At 41.4% G+C, this 24,637-nt stretch overlaps 1 protein-coding gene across 4 annotated transcripts in view; it reads left to right on the forward strand.

The window, feature by feature from the left end:
• The first annotated feature begins 784 nt into the window (after positions 1–784).
• The window catches only part of PPP4R1 (protein phosphatase 4 regulatory subunit 1), a 76,685-nt gene continuing 52,832 nt past the window's right edge, over positions 785–24,637 (forward strand). Inside the window, exons 1-5 of one of the 4 annotated variants that reach the window (XM_058277360.1) lie at positions 821–912; positions 1,114–1,158; positions 1,960–2,000; positions 19,340–19,475; positions 20,244–20,350. In XM_058277360.1, coding sequence (XP_058133343.1) covers positions 1,157–1,158; positions 1,960–2,000; positions 19,340–19,475; positions 20,244–20,350 — 286 coding nt within the window. In that variant the 5' untranslated portion in view covers positions 821–912; positions 1,114–1,156. Of the gene's footprint in view, positions 913–1,113; positions 1,159–1,959; positions 2,001–17,946; positions 17,966–19,339; positions 19,476–20,243; positions 20,351–24,637 lie in introns of those variants that run through there. The other 3 variants (XM_058277359.2, XM_058277361.1, XM_058277362.2) reach the window with 3 other exon arrangements.

The following is a 24,637-nucleotide window of genomic DNA, read 5'->3' on the forward strand; positions in this document are numbered from 1 at the left end:
ATTAAATAAGAAGTCCCTCTCCTCTCCTCCCCACAGCGGCACAAACTGAACACCTCAGGGTTTTGTTCCCCACTTGGGAGGCTCATTTTGGAGGCCTTGGGTGGAGTCGGAGGTAGACAGGAGTGGTGGGGGTAGGGCGGTAAAATGGAGCCAGGAGCGCTCCCCAATTTTATTTTTATTTTTTTAAGGAAAGCTAAAAATAGGCACCCTCCTCCGAGTACCTCCTGGATATCCGGGCCTCAGTCGGTTCTCTCACTCTGCTCATCCAATCCCAACAGCCCCGAGAGGCGGGCGGCGCGCTTCTCTTTGCAAACGGGTCGCACCCCGGCTCGGTCCGGACAGAGGCCGGGTGAGGCCGGGCTGCCCCCGCGGCCGGCTCGGGGTGGGCGGGACGGGGGTCTGAGGTCGCAGCCGGCCGGGCGAGGGAGACCCGCCCGGGCTTTGTCGGCGGCGGCCGGGCCCGGCCTCGGCGCGGCCCCGGGCGGGGGGCGAACGGCGAGCGCGGGGCGAGGCCCGTGACCCAACAAAGCGGGCGGCCCGCGGGGGCGGGCGCAGGGGCCCCGCCCGGCACTCGGCCCCGGTCAGGCCGGCGGCTGCTCGCGCCCGTCCGCAGCGCCTCGGCCGAGGGTGTGAGCGCCGTCGCGGGGCGGGAGCCGCGGGCAGGCCGCGGGGAGCGCGCGCGCAGGCCGGGGCGACGGCGAGGCCGAGGCCCGCGGGGCCGCCCTCAGCCCCGCCCCGGCGTCGGGCCTCGCCCCGGCCCGACTCCCCCGCGCGGCGCGCGCCCCCGCCCGCGCGCGCCCCGCCGCCGCCGCCTCGCGCCCGCGCGCGCGTGCTCGGGCCCCGGCGCGCGCCGCGTCCATGTAGCCCGGATCCCGGGAGACCGAGGAGGAGGGGGCGACCACAAGATGGCGGGTACGTGCCCGGGCTCGGCGGCGGCGCCGCCTCCCCGCGCCCGCCCTGCCCGTCGGCCCGAGTGCGGCCGGGCGGGCGGGGGTCCCGGCGCGGAGAGGGGGGCGGCCCGGGGAGGCGGGGGGCGGCCCCGGGGCGGGGGGGGGGGCGCCGGGGTACGCCGTCGGGCGGGGCGCTGACCGGCCTCTCCTCTCCCGCCCGCAGACCTCTCGCTGCTGCAGGAGGACGCGCCGGAGGACGCGGACGGATGTGAGTGGGGCCCGGGCGGCCGGCGGGGCGCGGGGCGCGGGGCCCGGCCCTGCCGTTAGGGCTGCGGGCGCGGGCGGAACGCGCCGCCGAACGTCCCGCTCGGGCCCGGGCGGCTGGGCGCCCCTCGCCGGCAGAGGCTCCGCCGGGCCCGGGTCGCGGCCCCTTTCGGAGGAAGGAACGGGTGGGGCGGAAATTCGGGGCGGGCCCCGGGGGCGCCTTCCCGGCGAGCGCCCGGGAAGGGAGGGCTGGGGTCGGCGGGAGGCCCGGCGGGTCCGTCCCCGCCGCGGAGCCGCTCCCGGGCCCGCGCCCCCGGCGGCTTTTCCCTGTGCCCCCTACCCTTTGGGTTTGTGGATTTACAGGGAGGTTGAAGGGGGCGGACTGGGCAGGAATTACCAGGTGTAGAGGGAGAGTGATATTTGGGTGCCAGTGCTCAAAACACCACCCGGAGCGCCTTAAATAAGAACATTGCAGCTTTCCTTTGAGGACTTGAAGTTTTAAAAGAGTTGATTCTTTTTATTCAAAGAAACCTTTCTGACATTGTGTCCAGAGTACTGTCGGAAAGTTAAACTTTTTTTTTTTCCCCTTGCTCTTCAGAAAGGAATTTTTCATTTTGTATGATTTTCCAAACATCAGAAGAAGATAATTTGGGGAGCATGTGAGAAAAGACTGACAGAGAACCAAGCAATTCTGTAGTGAAAGAAGTCACAAATTATTCCAGTTAACCTTAAGCAAATAATTTCTATTCGTGCAAATGTTCCAAAATAGTGAGCAATGCAAAGTACATCAGTTTTTTTTTTTTAGGAGTGAAGTGGATGCAGAATGTACGAAGTGTCGTGGGATACGTAAGGAGGCCACAAGATTATATTCTGAGTTGAACTGAGAACCATGGTAGAATTTAGGCTCTCTGTAGGGGAGAGACCCCCTGATGCTGAGATTTGCTGTGGCAAATACCGATGAAAGTAATTCAGAGAGAGCTGCAGTTTGAAATAGCTGTCTTATACAATGTAGTTCATTCTTAGCTACCAGTGATGTGGTTTCCCTGTATCCAAATTAAGCTTAATTTTAAAATTTCTTTTGTTTTCAGTAAAGGGAATTTATTATTTAGATGAATTATCTTTTATAAGAAAAATCATTATTTTCAAAGTAAATGGAAAAAAAAAAAGAAAGTAAATGAATCATATCCAAACTTATCTTTTGCTAAGGCTGTTTTTTGTTTGTTTTGTTTCTTCAAATAGCTCTTAAAGTGATTAGTACTCAGACAGTGAAGGGCAGATCTACATCTTGTTTAATATTTGACCTTAGGCCACTTACCTCCTAAAGAGTTTGCAATATTATTTAAGGCAGCTATTGATTTTAGGCCTCTTGCACGGTTAGGGTTGGAGTGGTGGCCCCGATGATGTGCTCTTTAGACATGGTGGCGGGTTGCTTCTCATTCTGGTATTCAGGTTCAAGATTAGTAAATAGACGAGTCATTCAAGTATTTATCTGGAGCAAGAACTTTTTAGTACTGGCTTGTTTTCATTTAGGTGCCACGTGCTCTTGAAGGATGAGGTGTATGGTCTTATTTTCTTCCTTGACCCTTACCACGGTCTAGAGGGGAAGAAGGCATACTTGTAAAAAAAATTCTGTTTATGAGCATCAGGCCTTTTGCTTGGTACTGGGGATACAGCACTGACTAGGATGGTCACAATCCCTGCCCTCTAGTGGTTGACGAGCAGTTTTACTAAAAGCGCTCAAATGAAAGTGGGACGGACAGTAGAGTACAGTAGTTAGAACACATACTGTAGACCCAGACTAGCTTGATCGAGTCATGGCAGTGTCACCCTGGGCAGACTTTGGACAACTCACCTAATTCTCTATGCCTACGTTTAGTCATTTGTAAAATAGACACAATAAATATTACCTTTCTGATAGGGTTAAGAGCTTTGAGTGAATTAATGCATGTAAAGCCCTTAGAACAGTACCTAGTAAATAGCAGTTATTACGTGTTTGCCATTATTTATTATGTGAAAAGCCCTAGGGAGGCTTAAAAGTAAGAACAGAAGGAACCGTTGATGGTAAATATTTCATTACCAAATTAATATATTTATAGGAGCTACTGCTAATGCTTACAGTGAACTTTTTTTTTTAGGTTCTGTTAGTTCCCCAGGCATATTAATTTATGATTAAAATTATAGACATTTGAAGGCACAGCCAGTTTATTTGTATATTTATAATTTGCCCGAAGACTAGTTGAGTAGCGGCTTATTTTTCCATTTGATAAAGGTTTACAGGTGGCACCTTTGCCAAGAATATTCAGGAACAGGCATGTTGGGACCTGTGGCCAGTTGAAGGCTGCCATCTTTTCACTCTTCAGTTGGCATCTCTTAGAAGGGAGAAAGGTCAAGGAGGGACTCTGGCAATGCTGCCTAGGTAGAGGGCAGGATGGTTGGTAGGGGAATGGGAAAGCTTGCCTCTGCAAGGTGTAAACTTCCCGAAGAGGTTGGAGAAGGTGGAGGACCCAGAGTTTGTGGGGAAAAGGGAGCTTGGGCTGGCCCATCAGCCAGGCTGTGTATTATGAACTGAGTTTTTCCATCTCAGGAAAGGTGTGGAAGTCAGCCTCAGCCAAGAGAGGGCTAAATCGGTGTCTGGGATGGGAAGAAATTATTTTCTGATCAAGCTCTAGCATCTTGTTTACCTTTCCTAATTTTTGAACCTAGACTAGGGTGGAAGAGAGTGTAGGGTCTCTTTGTTCAGGTAAGCCGCAGCTGTGGAGAAGAGGGGAGACCTGGGCTGGGGTCTAGATCTTGAAAGGCATTTCCGGACCTACATCCTTGTCTTAGGCCTTCTGTTTTAAGCCCCACAGCCTGTGTGTTGAGTCCGTGGAATGGGGAAACGGGTTGGTGGAGGACTGTCTGCATAGTATTTTGACTGATGTCTTTGGAGAAAAAGAAAAACAAAATCCTAATATGGGAAAAATGGGTGCTATTTATGTCTATGTTAAAAGGTCGTAAAGGTAAGTGAATAGTATCAATATTAGATACTGTTAAAGGTAATAGTAGGAGAATAGTGCTGACTGTGCTCTGAATGATTATAATTCCTTTTCTGTGTGTCAATAATTTCCTCTTTAGGCCTTAGTGATAAACGTAAGGACATGGTTTTTATTTTTGTCTGTTTATGCATTAATATCCTCAGTTAAACATGAACTTCAAGGGGAAAAAAAGAATAGAATAATTTTTTTGTCTAAAAATGATATTTTTATTATTATTTAAAGATTTGATTTTTAAATTCATTTCTCTCCCCCTCTCCCCTGTTGTCTCTTCTGTGTCCATTTGCTGTGTGTTCTTCTGTGTCTGCTTGCATTGTCAGGTGGCACTGGGAAAGTCTCTTTTTGTTGTGTCATCTTGCTGCGTCAGCTCGCTGTGTGTGTGGTGCCACTCCTGGGCAGGCTGTGCTTTTTTTTACATGGGGCGGCTCTCCTTGTGGGGCGCACTCCTTGCGTGTGGGGCCCTCCTACATGGGGGCGCCCCTGCATAGCATGGCACTCCTTGGGCGCGTCAGCACTGCACATGGGCCAGCTCACCACATGGTTCAGGAGGCACTGGGAATCAAACTCTGGACCCTCCCTATGGTAGGCAGACGCTATATCAGTTGAGCCATGTCTGCTTTCTGATATTTTTAATATTATAACATGAAAATACTTTGACTTTTAAAGTGAAAGCACACCAGCAACTCCATCTGAATAGACAACTCAGCAGAGTGATTTTGCATTTGGGTTAACCTTTTAACTTTTGTGACTAATTCTGTTCCTTAAATAATGAGAGGCAATAAAAAAGTATAGATAAACTTTCAGAGAAAAATATTCTAAATCTCTGTTATCCGTTTTCCCAAGATATAATTTTGATTTACATGTTGGTTGTGAAATACAGTAAGATTTGAGTAGCTAATGCTTGAAAAATAGTTTTATTGGGGCTTTATTAAAACTTCAGTTGTTATCAGAGTAATTGATTATATATCACTGAGTAGTTTCCAGTAGCTTCCATCCACAGATTGTTCTTCCCAGCAGTCCTGTGAGGGGTAGACTGGGATTCTACCATCAATAAATAAGGCAACTGAGGCACTTCGGGGCTCACCTACTTTGCCAAGTAACAAAATGCCTAAGTATCAGGTAGAATTTTAACTCAGGCCTCCTGATTTTCTAAATATTGTGTTTTAAATACTGTGTTTTTTTTTTTTTATTATACAGTTTACAAAATTGAGCAGCCAGAATTCTTGCAATTGGCAATATTTTTTGAACTCATGCTTAAAATTCCCTTGAAAATTCATCTAGGTTGCTGCATATGATTTAATGTATGCTAAAGAGAGAGGTTGTTAGTTTCCCTGGTATAATTTATTTAGTCTTTATCTTAACTTTTCTTTGAGTTGTATCTAAGCATGTTGTTGAAGGACTTTTGGAGCTATATTGTAGAGTATGTCACACCACAGAATTTTTCATATTTGTTGAGGTTTAGGAATTCTTTTACCTTGCTTGTGTTGACAGCAGATGAGAGTGAAGAAACGATGGATCCAGAACTAATTCAGTATTGAACTAACTGCTTAGACTACACTCCTTTCAAAGACGGGACCCTTCAACTGCTTTTGAAAACCAATTGTCATAAGCTTTGCAAAGTCCTTTCTATCTGGGGAAGGAATTGGGCTGTGTCTAGTAGACCAGGGAATAGTTCAGAAACTCTAGGAAGGTGCCTTAAACTTAATGATATTTAGGAGTATTGTTAGAAAGAAATTTGGGAGAGTGAGTCATGAGACTTGGCAGCATGTTTTGATTGCTACCAACAAGACTGGACAGGAGAAACCTTTATTTAGAGATAATATAATTGGTATCCTAGAAAAGAATGCTTTAAAATTTGTTCCTGTGTTAGCCACATGCGTCGGATCAGTTAATGATGCTTTGGTTAACAATTCTTGCGGAATTTAAAAAAGGAATAGGGGGAGACATGAGGGGCAGGACACTTAATAAATATGCATGACAGTTTCCAGGACTTGTAGCTTCATGACCCCCACTACCACCCCCCAGTATCCATAGCCTTTCCTAGGTAAAGTTCAGATATCTGCCACACTTGTTGGATTTCTGGTTTGTTACTTCAGGTCCTTTTTGTCTCAGTCCCTCCTTTCATCAAAATATTTATATTTATTTATTAAACTATTGTTACCTCATTCCTACATTTGCCCCCTGCCCCCTTAATAAAATGATTTTTCTTTCTTGATGGCAAAGAATTATTGCCGTCAGCTACCTAGTAGGGTGAATTATAGTTTGGTTTCTTTTAACCTGGATCTGAAAATAAACCTAATTTAATGTTTTGGGAAGAGTGGTGGGGTGACACCAGTGGGATTTTGGCTATGGAGATTAAAGGCCAGTATTCTCTCTCTCTTTTTTTTTTAAGATTTATTTATTTATTTCTCTCCCCTTCCCTCCCGCCCCGGTTTTCTGTTCTCTGTGTCTATTTGCTGCATGTTCTTTTTTTTTTTTTGGTTTTTTTTTCCCAAGATTTTATTTATTTATTTAATTCCCCCCCTCCCCCGGTTGTCAGTTCTCTGTGTCTGTTTGCTGCATCTTGTTTCTTTGTCCGCTTCTGTTGTCATCAGCAGCACGGAAAGTGTGGGCGGCGCCATTCCTGGGCAGGCTGCACTTTCGCGCTGGGCGGCTCTCCTTACGGGGTGCACTCCTTGAGCGTGGGACTCCCCTACGCGGGGGACACCCCTGCGTGGGGCAGCACTCCTTGTACACATCAGCACGCAGGTCAAGGAGGCCCGGGGTTTGAACCGTGAACCTCCCATGTGGTAGACGGACGCCCTAACCACTGGGCCAAGTCCGCTTCCCTAACTGAGTACTCTTAACAAGAAATAGCAAAGAAGGCTTATTTATGGTCTTGATGCTGGTGGAACTGGGTTAGTCTCTATTGGATTTGAATATTGTAATCTTGAGAGGATTGGGGCACTCCTTTCTTCCTCCTCATGTTCTTTCACAGCTAGGGTAGTGTGTCACTGGAAGAGGAGCATTAGAAAATGAGACCTGGAGTTCTCAGAAGCCTGCATGAAGATGACAGAGAGGGGTCCAGCTTGGAAAAGACATCATGATCGTTGCTTCTTAATTTTTCAAACATAAGTGATGATTTTAATTAAATTGTTGAGTATGATTGAATAAGAAAGATCTAAGTCACTTAGGAAATCGCAAATGCTGCTCCTGATTACAGGAAGGTAATGTGATTGCTTTAGCCAGGTTAGGGGATTTTTTGCAGAAAGTATTAATGATACTCTTAAAAATTGGAACATTGGACTATGAACAGTATGGTGGAATGAGAAACTTCAGGGCTCCTTTCCCTCACAGCAGCTTTAAACACCAGTAAGACCTGGCAGAAGCATCTTTCGTAAAGCTCCAGAAAACAGTGAAAGGACTGCAGTAACAGGGCAAGCACCGAATCAAGGCTACATAAAAGCAGTGCGATCTTGTGGTGCCCTGGCTGGCCCTCCCCCACCCTTTGCTGGCTCCTAGTGTGGCTCCCTGGTCCCAGTTCTGGAGGGAGCAAAGTCACCCTCAGCACATATTGGGAGCTTGTATGTCTGCCCAATCTGTCTAGCGATGGGTTGGGGACTCACCGTCACAGAACTTGCCCTGCATGTGGAAGGTCTGTAGAATGCTGTAGGAGAGCAGTCAAGTTGTGCTGCCTGGGCAGGGGATTGCTGGCTCTAGGACTTAGAGTGCAGTGCCTAGGACCTTGAGGAAATTGTTTCCTAGGGAAGAGGAGGCATTTCTGTCTGCATAAATGTAGGAATTCCTCGAGTGGAAGACATTCCCTAGGTTCCCACATACCTAACATAAGGACCAGGGAGGCGCCGACATTTTGGCCTGAAACTACTCTCTTAACTCTTTGTATGGGTTAGCCCTAAAGGAAGGCGCTTTTACAGGTCAGTGGGCAAAGGGTGGGAAAGGTGTTTTCTTTTTTACCTTTTTTTTGCTCTTGTTACCTGCTGGCATTCAAGCAAGCTTCTTTCAGAACGCTAGCTAGATTGAAGCTAAAGGAACAGATACCTTAGAGTCTAAATTCCATTGATAACACATCAAAATATTAAAATGTCCAGGTTGGGAAATGGACTTGGCCCAGTGGTTTAGGGCATCCGTCTACCACATGGGAGGTCCGCGGTTCAAGCCCCGGGCCTCCTTGACCCGTGTGGAGCTGGCCCATGTGCAGTGCTGATGCGCGCAAGGAGTGCGGAGCCATGCAAGGGTGTCCCCGCGTAGGGGAGCCCAACGGCGCAAGGAGTACGCCCATAAGGAGAGCCACCCAGCGGGAAAGAAAGTGCAGCCTGCCCAGGAATGGCGCCGCCCACACTTCCAGTGCCGCTGACAACAACAGAAGCGGACAAAGAAACAAGACGTAGCAAATAGACACAGAGAACAGACAACGGGGGGGGGGGGGGGGGGGGGGGAGGTGTTTAAATAAATAAATAAATCTTAAAAAAAAAAAGTCCAGGTTTCAGCAAAAGATTACAAAACATAGAAAGAAACAGGAAGTGATAGCCCAAGCAAAGGAGAAGATTAAAGCACTAGAAACCATCAGTGAGGAGGATCAGGTCTGGTATATACATGGCAAAGACTTTAAAAAGTGGTCTTACATGTGCTCAAAGAACTTGAGGAAAACATGGACAAAGCACTAAAAGTTATCAGGAAAACAATGTATACAAAGAGAATATCAATAGATGGAAATTATGAAAAAGAATGAACCAAAGCTGATGAATGTTGTAACAGAAATTAAAAATTCCACAGGGGAGCTGAAGTAGCTCAAGTGGTTGAGTGTCTCCTTCCCATGTAGGAGGTCCTGGGTTTGATCTCCATTACCTCCTAAAGAAAAAAAGTTCCCTAGGGAATTTCCAACAGCAGATTGGAGATGGCAGAAGAACTGGTGAACTTGAAGATAAAGCAATTTAAATCATCCTGTCTGAGGAGCAGAAAGAGGTAAGAAAGAAGAAAAGTAAACAGCCTAAGGAATCAGCGGGACCCCGTCAGGCATACCAATTTATGCATTGGGGTAATCCCAGAAGAAGAGAGAAAGGAGCAGAGAATATTCAAAGGAATAATGGCTGAAAACTTCCCAAATTTAATGACACACAAATATATACATCCAGGATGCTCAATAAAGTCCAAACAGGATAAATCCAAAAGGATCCCACCATACCAGGTTATAAATTAAGTGCCAATTTAGCATAAGAAACTATGGCAGCAAGAATTCTATATCCAGCAAAAATTCTATATGGCAGCAAATTCTATATCCAGTTTGGAAAACTCTCTTTCCAAAATGCGGGAAGAATTAAGACATTCCCAGATAAACAAAAGCTGAGGGACTTCATCACCAGTAGACCAGCCCTACAAAAATTGCTAGGGGGAGTTCTGTGGATTGAAAGGAAAGAATACTAAACAACTGGCTGAAGCCACATGAAGAAATATAGATCTCCGGTAAAGATAATGACATGGGTAAATATAAATACCAGTATTGTTAGGCCTCAAGGCAGGACCTTTATGGATAATCAGAGATGGCGTGAAGAAAACTTCAACACGAGAGTTAGGCAAACTCACATTTATTATGTCTGCAGAGAAAAGGAGCCAAGGCCAGTCTAAAGTGACTCAGACTCAACTCCCTGTGCTGCAGTTTCACTCTTGCTTAAATACCCAAGTTATTACTTAGCATTTGCTTTGATTATGCATTAGTGTTTTTTTTCTTTTATTCCTCCCCCCCCTCCCCCCCCCCCCCCCCCCCCGCCTCAGTTGTCTGTTCTCTGTGTCCATTTTACTGCGTGTTCTTTATCTGCTTCTGTGGTTGTCAGTGGCACAGGAATGTTTCTTTTTGTTGGTCATCTTGCTGCGTCAGCTCTCCGTGTGGGTGGCGCCATTCCTGGGCAGGCTGCACTTTCTTTCGCGCTGGGTGGCTCTCCTTACGGGGCGCACTCCTTGTGCATGGGGCTCCTCTATGCGGGGACACCCCTGCGTGGCAGGGCACTCCTGGCCCACATTAGCGCTGCGCATGGGCCAGCTCCACACGGGTCAAGGAGGCCCGGGGTTTGAACCGTGGACCTCCCATGTGGTAGGCAGACGCCCTATCCACTGGGCCAAGCCTGCTTCCCTATGCATTAGTTTTTATGCATATGGATGAACCACACATAGCTGGTTATATAATTGTATGATTAGTATGTTCAGGAAATCATACTTGCACATACATTGCATGATAGGGCGGACAACTCCACCCCTGGGTGGGAGTTTTACTATGTTAATAAAGCAAGTTGAAGTGAGGACAGCAAGGGGCTGCTTCTGCGCAGGTCCAACCAACTGGTTGAAGCTGGTTTTCATACTTCATTGCTTCAACAGGATGTTCTTTGACCACCAAAAGCGGAATTTGACACAGAGAGAGGGTTGCATCTCATCACCTTCTGATTTACATACAATTCTTTTCTTTGTATCCTAGCAACAGGGAGAGAAGTTACTTTCAGATATTGGGTCATCCTACATCCATCAGTATGATTGTATTTGGTTTGCAACTCTATATTTTAATGTTTTACAGGATCTAAAAGGCAAATGCATAAAATATAATGATAAATCAGTGATTGGGAACTCATGATGTATAAATATGTAATTTGTGACAACCACATAAAAGTAGGGGGTGAAGGATATTAGAAACATAGTGTGTATACTAGTGAAGTGGGTATCAAAACAAACAATATTTTTAATAGATTGAGGATGTTAAATTTAAGCCTAATGGTAACCACGAAGGTAATATGAGAGCATGTGTAAACTTTAGAGACAGAAAGTAGAGTATAGGTTACCAGGGGTGAAGTGCAGGGGCAGTGGGAAGTTCATGCAGAATGTGTATAGGGTTTCTGTTTGAGGTGACAGGAAAGTCTTACTAATGGATGGTGGTAAGAGTACCACAACATTGTGAATGTGATTAATCCCACTGAATGGTATGCTTGAGAAGGGTTGGCATGGAAAATTTGTTGTATTTATATTTCCAAAATTTTTTTTTAAAAAGAAAGAGAAAGTAAAAAGATGACAGTGGAATGCAGTACATTATACTGGATGGGATCTAAATGGACAAGAAAATGCTCAAATGGACCTTATTGGGACATGAGATATAATTATAGAATGTAAATTTTACATCATTGTTAAGTTTTTTGAACTTGATAACTGTACTTAAGATGATTGCATAAGTGAATATCCTTGTCTGTAGGAAATATACATGGAAGTATTATGGTAGGAAATATACATGCAAGTATTATGTATTCAAGGAGTATGATGTGTGCAACATATTCTCAAATGCTTAGTATAATGGATGGATGGATGGATGGATAGATGTTAGATAGCTAGGGAAAGAAAAAGAAATAAATGGCAAAGGTGGCAAAATGTTAACATTGGTGGACCAGGGTATCTGGAGGGTGGGGATATGTTGGTGTTCTTTGTATGGGGTTTGTATTATTTTTGCAGTTGTCCTGTAAGTTTGAAATCCCTTTAAAACATAAAGTTAAAAAAAACTGAAAGGTTAAATTGATTTGGACTGGTCATGTTCCCTGTTCTTTCTGCTTGTCCTCTGTATGAATCCTATGCCCCACCTATATCATTACTTGTAGTTTGCTGAACATGAAATGATTTTCCTTGATTCTCTGTCTTTGGATTTCTCTGTTTATAAAATGCTCTCCTTAATGCCTTATTTTCTCTTTAACACACACTAACATAATTTCCAAGAAATGCCTTGAATTTGAAGCCTGCTGTTAACCAGGCATTTAATAGTTATATAATTATTATGTAATATAGTGGTAATTATGAAATATGTATTTTATAAAATGTATTATTACATAATATATATTATATAATATGTAATACATAAGAAAATATATTTACTAGCATATTTTATATGTATATATTCTCTACAGTGTGTATCTTCCCTTTATAGAATGTCTGTATATATACACACATGCACACATACATACACACACCATGCCTTTTGCCTAGTTTTTTTTAGATAGATTTATTTATTTATTTATTTATTTCTCTCCCCTTGCCCACCCCACCCCAGTTGTCTGTTCTCTGTGTCTATTTGCTGCATGTTCTTTGTCCGCTTCTGTTGTTGTCGGCGGCAGAGGAATCTGTGTTTCTTTTTGTTGTGTCATCTTGTTGTGTCAGCTCTCCATGTGGGCGGTGCCACTCCTGGGCAGGCTGCACTTTCTTTTGCGCTGGGCGACTCTCCTTATGGGTGCACTCCTTGCACGTGGGGCTCCCCTACGCGGGGGACACCCCTGTGTGGCACGGCACCGCGTACATCAGCACTGCGCGTGGGCCAGCTCCACACGGGTCACGGAGGCCTGAGGTTTGAACCGGGGACCTCCCATGTGGTAGACGGACGCCCTAACCACTGGGCCAAGTCCACTTCCCTTGCCTAGTTTTTATGTTTTCTGACTTCAGGGCTGGCACATATCATGTGTGTGCTGGTTTGCTGGTTGAATGAAATGAATGAAAAAATATAAAATACAGTGAATATACTTATCCAAAACACATTGAGATTCTTCCTATCTAGGTGCAAAGTGAGTAGGAACATATGCTTATTTGCCTGGCACTATGTTAGATACTTTAGAGTTTATCTTTGTTACATATGTTTTAAAAGTTGATGGTAAGCAAAAAAAAAAAAAAGGAAACAGACTCATTGTTTACCTGTTTAAGTTTATGTAGTTCATAAAGTAGCAGAACTTAAAATTTGAGCCTAGATCTGTCTCCAAAAAGTCTCTGTCCTTTTCAAACTACTTTTGCTTTGTCTATGTAGTAATTCTGTTAATTTTATCTTAAAAATAAAGTGGTCTCAAACTCTAAAACTTTTATGTTTTAGAAGCTGTTTTCCTTAAATTTAAAACAGCTTAAAATTTAGAAATTGCTTACTGTTATTTTGGATAACTGTGTTCCTAGGTGCTGAAGGTAGCATAGAAATGATATTTCCTGAACTTAGGATAATTTTATCTCTTCTGTCATACACTATACACTGTCTTGGTTCTACACAAAGGGAAGTATTTGGTTCTAAAAGCAATAAAAATAAATCTTGTGCTTCTATGATTTCTTTCCCTTGTCTTTTTTTTTTTTTTTTTTTTTTTGCTCATGTCTTTATTTGCATTTTAACACATTTGATTCCTCGAATGGTTTTGGAACTAGAAGGGTGTATATTGTGTCTGATTTATGTTTAGCAGCAGTTTTCAAAAGATCTTTGCAATAGGGTAGACTAAAACCTTAAGTATAGGGCCTTAGTTTTTTATACATGTACAAACTATACCTGTCTACTTTGTTCCCTGAAAACGATGGATTTTAATTAAAAATTCTGTCACACAGCCTCTTCATGGAAGTTTTAACTGTAATTAAATATCAGTTTTAGAATATGAAGAAAGCCTACTTAAATTTATTGGTTATCTGTCTCTTAAGTTCTTCTATCTTTCTCATTTTCGTCTTAGTTCCCCTTTGGTTAACAGTGGCAGTAAGTCTATAGAGGTGAGGGTGTGTATTGGAATTTTAGGAAGACGAATATATTTGAAAAAGCATTTCAGTGATCATTGTTTTTATATTCCTTTTGATCAGTTTAAAATTTAAAGCCCTGTTGAAAGATGATGTATTTTTTTTTTACTTCATCAATAGAGGGGATTGGATTTTAAAAGCTATGAAATATTATAGGGCTGTTGCTACTATGTTGTCCAATAATCCATAAACCTGAGTTCATTATCCAGAAAGAACTGCAAAAGGAAGAACTTAGGTTCTTTTTATGAAATGTCTCTCTTCATTTATAGTAATATTCTTAGTAATATTCTTGTCTTACAGTCTGTTTTGTCTGATAACAGAGTAGCCACTCCAGCTTTATTATGACGATGGTTTCCTGGGCTATCCTTTTAAATGCTTTTCTTTAATTTTTAATTAAAATTTTTTTAGGTTTTTTTCTTATTTGAGAAGTGGTAGGTTTACAAGAAAATCACGCATAAAATACAGAGTTCCCATATACCACCTTTTTCTTTAATTTTGACTTTAAGAATGTGTCTTTCTTAGACTGTACTTGGCTCTTATTTAGGAACTCTGGCGATTTCTGTTGAAATGTTTAGTCCATTTTCATATATGTGTGTATACACACACAGATACACACACATATACACACACAGATATATAATTTTTTATTTTAGTAACATGTACAACTCAGTTTCCCTTAACCATTTTCAAGTGTACATTTCAGCTTATTAATCACATTCACAGTATTATGCTACAATCATCGATCTCCATTACCCAAACCTTTTTATCACTTCAACCTTGACCATTCCTGTTTAATGTAATTATTGATCTGTTGGATTTTGGTCTACTGGTTTCCTGTTTTCTCTTTGTCTTTTTTTTTTTTTTTTTTTTTCTGTTTATCTTTTCTTGACTTTCTTTTGGGTTAGCTGAACATCTGTAGATATTCTGTTTTAATTCCTCTATTGGCTTTTTAGCAATACCTTTTTTAATGTTTCAGCAGTTGTTCCTAAGGATTGTAATTTGCATCTTTTTAAAAAATTTTTCAATATTTTTTAATACTCCATAATATGTTCTTTTGTTTTTTTAAAGATTCATTTTTATTTATTTATCTCCCCTTCACTGCCCCCCCCCAGTTGTCTGTTCTCTGTATCCATTTTGCTGCGTGTTCTTCTTTGTCTGCTTCTGTTGTTCTTAGTGGCACAGGAATCTGTGTCTCTTTTTGTTGAGTCATCTTGCATCATCTATCCGCGTGTGCTGCGCCATTCTTGGGCAGGCTGCACTTTCTGTCACGCTGGGCGGCTCTCCTTACGGGGTGCACTCCTTGCGAGTGGGGCTCCCCTATGCAGGGGACACCCCTGCGTGGCACGGCACTCCTTGATCATATCAGCACTGTGCATGGGCCAGCTCCACACAGGTCAAGGAGGCCCGGGGTTTGAACCGCGGACCTCCCATGTGGTAGGTGGACGCTCTATCCACTGGGCCATGTCCGCTTCCCTGCATCTTTAATTTATCACAATCTACCTAAAATTAAAGTTGTAACACTTCACATAAAATATAGGAACTTTGTGGCAGGATAGCTGCATTTACTCCTGTGCTGAGGGAGTTTATCTGTGAATGGTGTATTAGGATTTTTTCAGTAGTGGTGATGGGTGTTTTTAATTTTTTTTATTTTTTACTATTACTTTTGAGTGTCCCCTCTTTGTAAACTGTGGCAGGCATTTGTGGGGTGGCTGGGTTAGACTGAGTGTGCAGCCAGAAGCCATAGTAATCAAATATTTGTGGCCTCCATAAAGATGAAAAACATAGTCCTATTAGTCCAATCAAGAATCTATGAGGGGATTTTTTAAGTATCTTGAATTGGGAAAGAATGATTGAGGCCAGAATGATTCCCCAGATTTTGGCAGGAGGCAGCAGTATTGATAACTGGAAGAGAAGCTTTGTCACCAGGAAAACCTCCTTTTGTGTAGATGTGATTGTTAACCATGGTTGCTAGAGTGACAAAAAAGTTGAAGAAAAGGTACGATTTTGTTATTCTCTAGGAGTATGTTTTTCAGATATTGTCATTTACCAGTCTTCATTCTAATTACTGGGGGTATTTATTTAAAATGAATGGGCCTCATCCCAAATAATCAGTGACACTTTCACAATCAGTCTCTTTTTATTTGCTAAAAGCTCCTGAGAGCAATCTACCAGATATAGGTTGGCTTTTGTAATGGCTATTTATTAGATTAAAAGCTTATGTTGTGAGGCTGTGGAAATGTCCAGATCAAGGCACCATCAAGAGATGCTCTCTCAACAAGTTGCAACTGTGGGTAATCAGGCACAGGGTGGTGTCATCTAGAGAGGCTTGTCCCTGAGCGCAGCTGTGGGTGATCAGGCACGTGGCAGGGCATAACGCCGCCCTGCAGTCTCTGCCTTTCCCTGCCTTCTCTTCCAGGCGTACTTTCTCTCCAAGCTCAGCTGTGGGCCACCAGGCATATGCAGGGTCCACTCATCTCTCTCCTCTGCTCTGGACCTTGTTGCTTCAGGTTCAAGCTGCTCATCTATGGCTTTTCTCTATCCCAGGCTGGTCAACATCTGGAGGCTTCTCTCTCACTGTAGCTTTTTTCCTGTGTCTGCCACCTTCTAGTCCTCCATTTATAAAGGACTCCAGTAAGAGGATTAAGACCCACCTTGCGTCCTGCAGTTTAACCAGAGACCCTAAATGAAGCAGAGAAAACAAAAGTGAGCTAATCAAAAGTCCCTTAACAGAATCTTATGAAAAAGTCGTATCTACAATGTGTTTACAGGCATAGGAGTGGGTGCACTTTAAGAACAGGATTTTCTTGCTGTTTGACCTAAAGTAAGGGGGAAATGGAAAGGAGAAATGAGTTTATATGGCTACGAGTTTCTAAAAAAGAGTCTGGAGGCTGGCAGAAGGTTTGCCCTCATGCACAACTGAGCAGAGTCAGAGAGACAGATAAAGCAGATACAACCCCCAGATATTGGTTCCTTTGAGGGCTAAAGAGACCCATGGGAGTTATGGTCATGGCTGATGGGGTTAACTACCAGGGCAGATGGCCCCTCTTTGGAAATGGTGTTTATGTGTGATGAATCTGGACTCAGATGGGATCTCCCTTCATAAGACTTTCATGCTAATGTGCTGGAGGTGCAGTTAATGTTGGGGTTTAAGATATATTTAGGGGATTTGAATCTCTGGACTGACAATGTGATAGCCAGATCCTGAGCCTCAACAGACTCCAGCACCTACAATCTGATTTATTGGACTTACCACACTCAGCTAAGATGGAGGTGAAGAAGGACAACCACCACACCATGGAGCCTAGAGTGATTACAACTGAAAATGGGAGGATTGCATCCAGCATCCAGGTGGAATCTGAGCCTCCTCTTGACATAAAGGTGCAATGGACACAACCAATCCAGTGTCCACATAGAAGAGGTGGCATTGGATTGGGAAAAGTGGACATAATGGACAAAGGGTATGGGGAAAGGCAGGAAGAGATGAGAGGTGGAGGCATCTTCGGGACATGGAGCTACCCTGGATGGTGCTTCAGAGGTAATCACCGGACATTGTAAATCCTCACAGGGCCTACATGATGGAATAGAGGAGAGTATGGGCCATGATGTGAACCAATGTATATGAGGTGCAGAGGTGCCCAAAGATGTACTTACCAAATCCAATGGATGTGTCATGATGATGGGAACGAGTGTTGTTGGGGGGGGGGAGGGGGGGGGTGGGGGGGTGGGGTTGAATGGGACCTCACATATATATTTTTAATGTAATATTATTACAAAGTCAATAAAAAATAAAAAAATTAAAAAAAAAAAAAAAAAAAAAGAACAGGATTTTCTGGGGTCCATGAAAGACTCAAACCAGTTCAGGCTCTGAGTATATTATTTAGGAAACTGTATTTTAGGTAAGTGCTCCAAGTGAATCTTAAATATCTAGTAATGTTTGACAGCGTTCTAGTTTTCTCCCACCCTCACCATCCAGTAAATAAGCAAACCATTTTTTTTTAGAGCAGAGTCAGTATTATTAATGTTGATCTTTAAGATTAGCAGTGGGAGACTCTGATGAAACAGTTTGGTCATAGTCATAGAATTCTAGAGCTGCATAAAGGTGCCTTCTAGTCATGCTAGCTCAGCAGTCCTATATTACAAAGGAGAAAACTGAGACCACAAATGAGAGTGAGTGGCTGAGTGGGTTTTACAACACTTTGATAAGTAATGACTATGATTCCTTGCTATGAATTGCAGGTGAGAATAATGAGAATAAGCTGTATTAATTTTTTTTTTCTGTACTATGTAGGTAATTTTGTTCATGGTTAGTTTTTTGGTTTTTTTTTTTTTTCAATTTTCCATTAGTTGATTAGGAGTTATTTTTAATCCTCTTTGACCATTTCTGCCTTTTAGTTAGGGGTGTTTAGGCCATTTGACTTAATGTGATTATTGATGTGGTTGAGTTAAATCTGTCATCTTGCTACTTCCCATCTATTTTTCCCTGTCTTCCTTGTTTCCAGTGTCTTTTCCTGCTTTCTTTAGGCTTGAGTATTTTCTGTGATTCCATTTTATGTCTTTTATGACTTATTAGCAATATGTTCATTTTTTTTGGTGCTTTTTAAAAAATAGTGGTTGCTTTAGAATTTGTAGTTATTTTACATCTTTATTATCATGGTTTACCTTTGGGTAATCTATATCTCTTCACATACAGTGTAGGAACTTTACAATATACCCTTTCCCTGCCTTTATGCTACTGTAGTTAGGCACTTCTGCATATGTTATAAATGCTACATACTTTGCTTTGGACAGTCAATTATCTTTTAAAGCGATTATAAGAACTAAAACAAAAGACGTTTATCATTTAACTACCTTTTCTGGTATCGTTTTCCTTTTGCTTTAATGACTTATTTCTTGTAGTGTAGGTCTGCTCTTGCTGATAATCTCTCTGCTTTTTTATGTCTGAAAGTCTTTATTTCACCTTTATATTGGAATGATATTATTTTGGATATAGAGTTGTAGTGTGGCATTGTTTTTTTTTTTCCTTGCAGTACTTTGAAGATGCTCTACTGTTTCTTGGCTTGTGTTTTAGATAAGAAGTCTGTTGTCATTTTTATCTTTTTTCCTTTGAATATATTTTTTTGTTTGGGGGCTTAAAAGATTTTCTCATCACTAATTTTAAGCAATTGGATGACCTCATGCCTTGGTATATTTTTTTCGTGCTCAAAGAAAACAAACTAATGGTTGTAGTTTTCCCAATTGAGTCAAAGCAGATACCCGATTCATTAGCCTTTTCTTCATGGCAAAACTAAGCATATCAGTATTTGATTTTTCTTTCTTTCTTCATAAATGTTTAGTGTTACTAATTGGAAGTATAACTTCTCCTCCCACACTGTGTTTCTGAGGCCTCTGATTCCTGTGCTTCTAGAGGGAGTTAGAATATGTCTGCAGGAAAAGGATAGGAAGCCTGCCTCCTTCGGGTCTTCATGGCCTCTGAACGATTCTTAGTTTCCTGTGAGTCTTTGTGGTACTTCATAAACTTCAAGAGTAGCTGCACTCAACGCTGCTTCAGACAGGCCAGGGGAAGTTTTAGTTTTGCAGAGTTGTAAAGAGTGTTTCTGATGTCTCTGCTAGTTGGTGTGGATGACTACAGCTCAGAGTCTGATGTGATTATTATACCTTCAGCCCTGGACTTTGTCTCTCAAGATGAAATGTTGACGCCACTGGGGAGACTGGACAAGTATGCTGCAAGTGAGAACGTATTTAACAGGTATGTGCACGCTCTTTCATTAAAGTGGAAGGGGAAGGGTAATTTTTATTAATTTCAGTAGGGACAAAAAGATTACCCAGTTAAAGTACATATTGTTAACATGTGCATCCTGAGTTGCCAATTTTTATTAATAATCAAGGGCTACCTGTTTTATAGTTTACTCCTTGATACCATTGTCTTTTGCCATTTAACATAATTTTCATATTTGTAAGTTGATTATTGGAGAGCATATGATTGTTTTCAGTAAATGATATGGTATACCAGTTATATGCTGGTGATGCTCAAGGGGACACAGCAGGGACCAAGAGCCAGCACCCTTCCAAGAGCCAGCTTGCCTCCAACTCCCCCAGACCTCCTCTGTCAGACTTCTCTGGGAAATAGAAAGTCTTTATTTATAATATTGGGGTATAGATGTATACAGATTTCATATTATTAAAAATATGTAAACATACATTTTCTATAATGAAGAATGAGTATATTTTATCATTATTAGGGTAATCAAAGGATATAATTGGAATGAATTTTCAGTGATCTTAGAAATTTGCCAAATCAATGAGCTAAAGATGAGAAAAATATTTTGGTAGACATTCAAACTCGCCTTATTAAAATAAAATCACTACTGGCATTTACCACTTAAGAAATTATGTGCTTAAAATAGGTTATAAGATGTAATAAGTTTTTTCATTAAAACTTCATGGATTTTTCCTCTTAAGATTCTAAATGTTGTCAATGCCTCTGCACATTTGGTAATTTTCTCTTTCTGTTTAGACAAATGGTGGCCCGGAGTTTGCTAGATACACTGAGGGAAGTCAGCGATGATGAAAGAGATTGTATTGCTGTTTTGGAAAGAATTAGCAGATTAGCTGATGATTCAGGTATATGTTTATGCAGAGAAAGTAAACCTGTACTGTTTCTACAAAGGTTTCTCTTACTAAATTTGTCTTTCTAAAAGCTAATGAAAAAGTTAGTGTGATATGAGAAAATAGTAAGATTTCCTCAGGAAATTATCAATCTCATCAGTAACAACAAATTAAATTAAGTTTAATTTAGGAAATTTCTCATGAAAACAAGTAAAGAACATTGTTTTGTATCATGTATGTTAATTCAGGATAAATAAAAACTTAAAAAATAATTTATAAATCAAAAGGGGTGGTGTAAACTTTTAAGGCAAATAGAAAAAGCTTTCTGTATGCTGTCTCACAAAAATTGTTAACCCTTTTGTAAAATAAAGCTGCTTGGTCTCTAAGTGAGGACAAATTAAATTAAAAATTTTTTCTTAAACCCATAGTATCTCTTTATTAAACATTTGTTATTTTTCAATCTCTGAATAACTTTTCGGCATGTCAACAGTTATCTTTTAATTTTTAAGATGAGCTAATCTTTTGTTAAGCAGTCCAATTTATGGGTATTTACATAAGACTTAAATTTTTCTAAATTTTCTAATGGGGCCAAAAGAATATTTGTACGCCGATTGCTAATCTGTGTATGATGACATGTGTGATGGTGTTCTATATACATAATTGCTTTATGTACTTGTTCCAGAATGGCTTTAGGAGGGTCTCATCAAGTTTAATTTCACTTTCATTTTTGGATTTATCAGAAATATAACACCTTAACAAATCTGTGTCTCTGTTAAGCTTATTGTGGCTATTCCTTATTTAGAGATATAAATACTCTTTAAGGAAATATTTGTGTTTATTTAAAAATAAATGTGTTATATTTTAGTCCTTTTTCTTACCTTTTTACTAATTCTAGTGCTATTATATATTCATATATATCTTTAAAGTATGTCCTTAAATTATTAAGATCATGATAAGTGTTTCTGTTGACATTTACACTTTTCCGTTCTTTCACGTAGACATAAAGACATAAAACAGTATACACACTCTATGCCTGGTTGTAGATTAGGTACTATAGCAGTTACTAAGAGAAAGATGAATTCTTATCATTGAATCAACCATTTAGTGAATGCAACCAACATGTAAATAATAAATTATAATAGGGATTTGCATTGGATTTAATGGGATTATGTTGTACAGAGAGGGAAAAGGGCAGGCTCATGAGAGGAAAAGACAGGCTTATTGAGGTCAAGGTATAGTGACTGACCCATTTGGTTTGCTAAGTCTACAAAGTTCAATAAGGAAGGTAAGGGCTAGACTGTAAAGGCTTATAATATGCCTGCTAAGAGAGTTTGCATTTTTTATGATTTAGAACAATCATGTAACAATCTGGATTGATTTGAAGAAAAAGATGGGTGATTGGGAGACTAGTTGGGAGACTTAAGTATGAGTTATTGGAAAGAAATTGGACTGAGTAGGGATTCCAGAGTTGCCATGATGTTTGAAGGGAGTGAAGGAAGAGGCAGGAATTGTTACTAAAGTTGTAGCCTGGATTGATTGTGATGTTGTTTAAGTAAGTTATAAAGAGTATTGAAAAATATATAACTCTAAAGTTAATAAATATATCCTCCTAAACAAATAGATAAATCTTTTTAAATCTTCTGCCTTTAATTAAATTTTTTTTTTTTAAGATTTATTTTTGTTTCTTTCTCTCTCCTTCTCCCTCACTCCAGTTGTCTGCTCTTTCTGTCCATTTGCTGTGTGTTCTTCTGTATCTGCTTGTATTCACACTAGGCGGCTCCGGAAACCTGGGACCTTCAGGAGCGGGAGAGAGGCGATTCCTCTCTTGCGCCACCTCAGCTCCTGCTCTGTCTTCTTATTTTCTCTTCTTTGTGCCTCTTGTGGTGTCATCTTGCTCGCCAGCTCTCTGCATCGGCCAGTGCTCCTGCATGGGGTAGCTTTCCTGTGGGGTGGCATTCCCACGCAGGGTGTCTCTCCTGTGTAGGGTGGCATTCCCACGTGAGCCGGCACTCCACGTGAGCCAGCCTGCCCGCACCAGGAGGCCCCGAGCATCAAACTCTGGACTTCCTAAATGGTAGATGGGAGCCCAATTGGTTGAGCCACATCCGTTTCCCTCATTGCATCTTTTATCCTACTCTTTCCTGATTCAGTTTCTTCTTTCTTGAGAGAGCATCTGATGACAAAGGTCTGGCTGTGGTGTATCCCTTTTGTTTGTCTGAAAATGGTTATATTTTACTCACTTGTTGTTTGCTGTTTGTTTTTTCAGGAGGCACTGGGAATTGAACCAAGGACCTCCCATGTGGGAGGGGGAAGTGCAACTGCTTGAGCTACATCCTTTCCCCTTACTCTTACTCTTAAGTGATCATTTAGTGAGGTGTAGAGAAGTCTAGTTGATAGTTTTAATATTATTCCATTGTCTTACTGCTATTGTTACTATTAAGAAGGCTGCTAAAAGTTTATCTTTGTAATGTAATCTTGTTTTTACTTGATTGCTTTCAAGATCTCTTTTCCTTGATGTTCTGCACAGTTTCACTATCATGTGTTTAGATAGGGATTTACTTTTATTTATTCTACTCAGGAATTGCCCTGCTTCTTGAATTTGAGGATTCTTGTTTTTCCCTCAGTTATGGAAATTATCATTAACATTTCAAACATTTCAAATATTGCCTATCCTCCATCTCAAGTTCATTTTTTGGAGGGTAAAGTTTACTTTTTTGTGTAAATTAGATACCTTTTACATGGTTCTGAATACAGAACTCCTGTTAGGTAAATGAATTGTATATTTCATGTTTCTAAACTGTTATTTTTCAATCCTTTCTCTCCCACCTGCCTTTTGTTGATTTCTCTCAGCGAAGTGTCTGCCACCAAAGTCTAACCTGCCATCTGTCTGTTGAAGTTTTCATTTCAGTTCACTCCATTTCTCATTTTAAGGAATCTTACATATTTTGTTTTCAGATCTTGATTTTTCTTTTTCTATTATGTCCTTTTATCAGGTATATTTCCTTTCTTAATGCCTTTAAAATAGAATGTATAAAATGATTGTAATTTCTATGATTATAATGGCTGAAGTTCTTGTTTGCTATAATCCTTCTGTTATGCATTAATCATTTTGCTCTTGAGGGATCATTTGCCCTCCCCCTTTATATTATTTTATTTTTTTATTTCTCTCCCCAACCTCCCCTCCCCAGTTGTCTGCTCTCTGTGTCCATTTGCTGTGTGTTCTTCTATGTCCGCTTGTATTCTTGTCAGTGGCACTGGGAATCTGTGTCTCTTTTTGCTGCGTCAGCTCTCTCTGTGTGCAGTACCACTCCTGGGCAGGCTTCACTTTTTTTTGTGCTGGGCGGCTGTCCTTACGGGGCACACTCCTTGCGCACGGGGCTCCCCTATGCGGGGGACACCCCTGCATGGCATGACACTTCTTGCGCGCAGCAGCACTGCGCTTGGGCCAGCTCATCACATGGGTCAGGAGGCCCTGGGTTTGAACCCTGGACCTCCCATGTGGTAGGTGGACGCTCTATCTGTTGAGCCAAATCTGCTTCCCTAATAGTATCTCTTAATGATTTTGATATTTTAAAAAATTGTGGCAACTGTTTTTGGTCTTTTAAAAATAGTTTAGACTTTTAATACACCTAGGATTTATGTGGGTGGTGTGCTGTAAAAATGTTATCTTTTATTCTCACTTAGCTAGCTGGTTTTCCTACCATTATTTATTGGACAGTTCATCTTTTTGGAACACAGAGACTTGAAATGCCTGATTTCTTACATTCAGCTTTGCCATACATGCTTTGAGTTTTTCCAGTTTTTTTTTTTTTTAATTTTCTCTTTTATTATTAATTCACCTTATTTTATCTTAGTTTAAGAACTATGAATTCTCCTAATAGTAAATCATTGACTAAATTGAGATTGGGAACTGGTCCTTATGACTAGTCCTAGGAGATTCTTTACTTCTTTTTAAAATTTCTAATTTGATACACATGCACACACACATCATAAAATTTGCCTTTTTAACCTGTTTTAGTGTACCATTCAGTGGCTTAATTACCTATATAGTGTGTTTCACTACCATCCATTACCAAAGGTTTTCAGTCACCTAAAACAACTCTGCTTGTTAAGCAATAAGTCCGCGTCCCCTCCCCCTCCCCCCGCAGCCCATGGTAACCTCTAATCTACTTTTTTCCTCTGAATTTACTTATTCTAGATATTTAATATAAGGAGAATCATGCAATACCTGTCCTTTTGTATCTGGTTTATATCAGTTAGCATAATGTCATCAAAGTTCATCCATGTGGCAGCATGTATCAG

The sequence above is a fragment of the Dasypus novemcinctus genome, chromosome 16 (assembly GCF_030445035.2).
Source record: "Dasypus novemcinctus isolate mDasNov1 chromosome 16, mDasNov1.1.hap2, whole genome shotgun sequence".
NCBI classification, from domain to species: domain Eukaryota; kingdom Metazoa; phylum Chordata; class Mammalia; order Cingulata; family Dasypodidae; genus Dasypus; species Dasypus novemcinctus.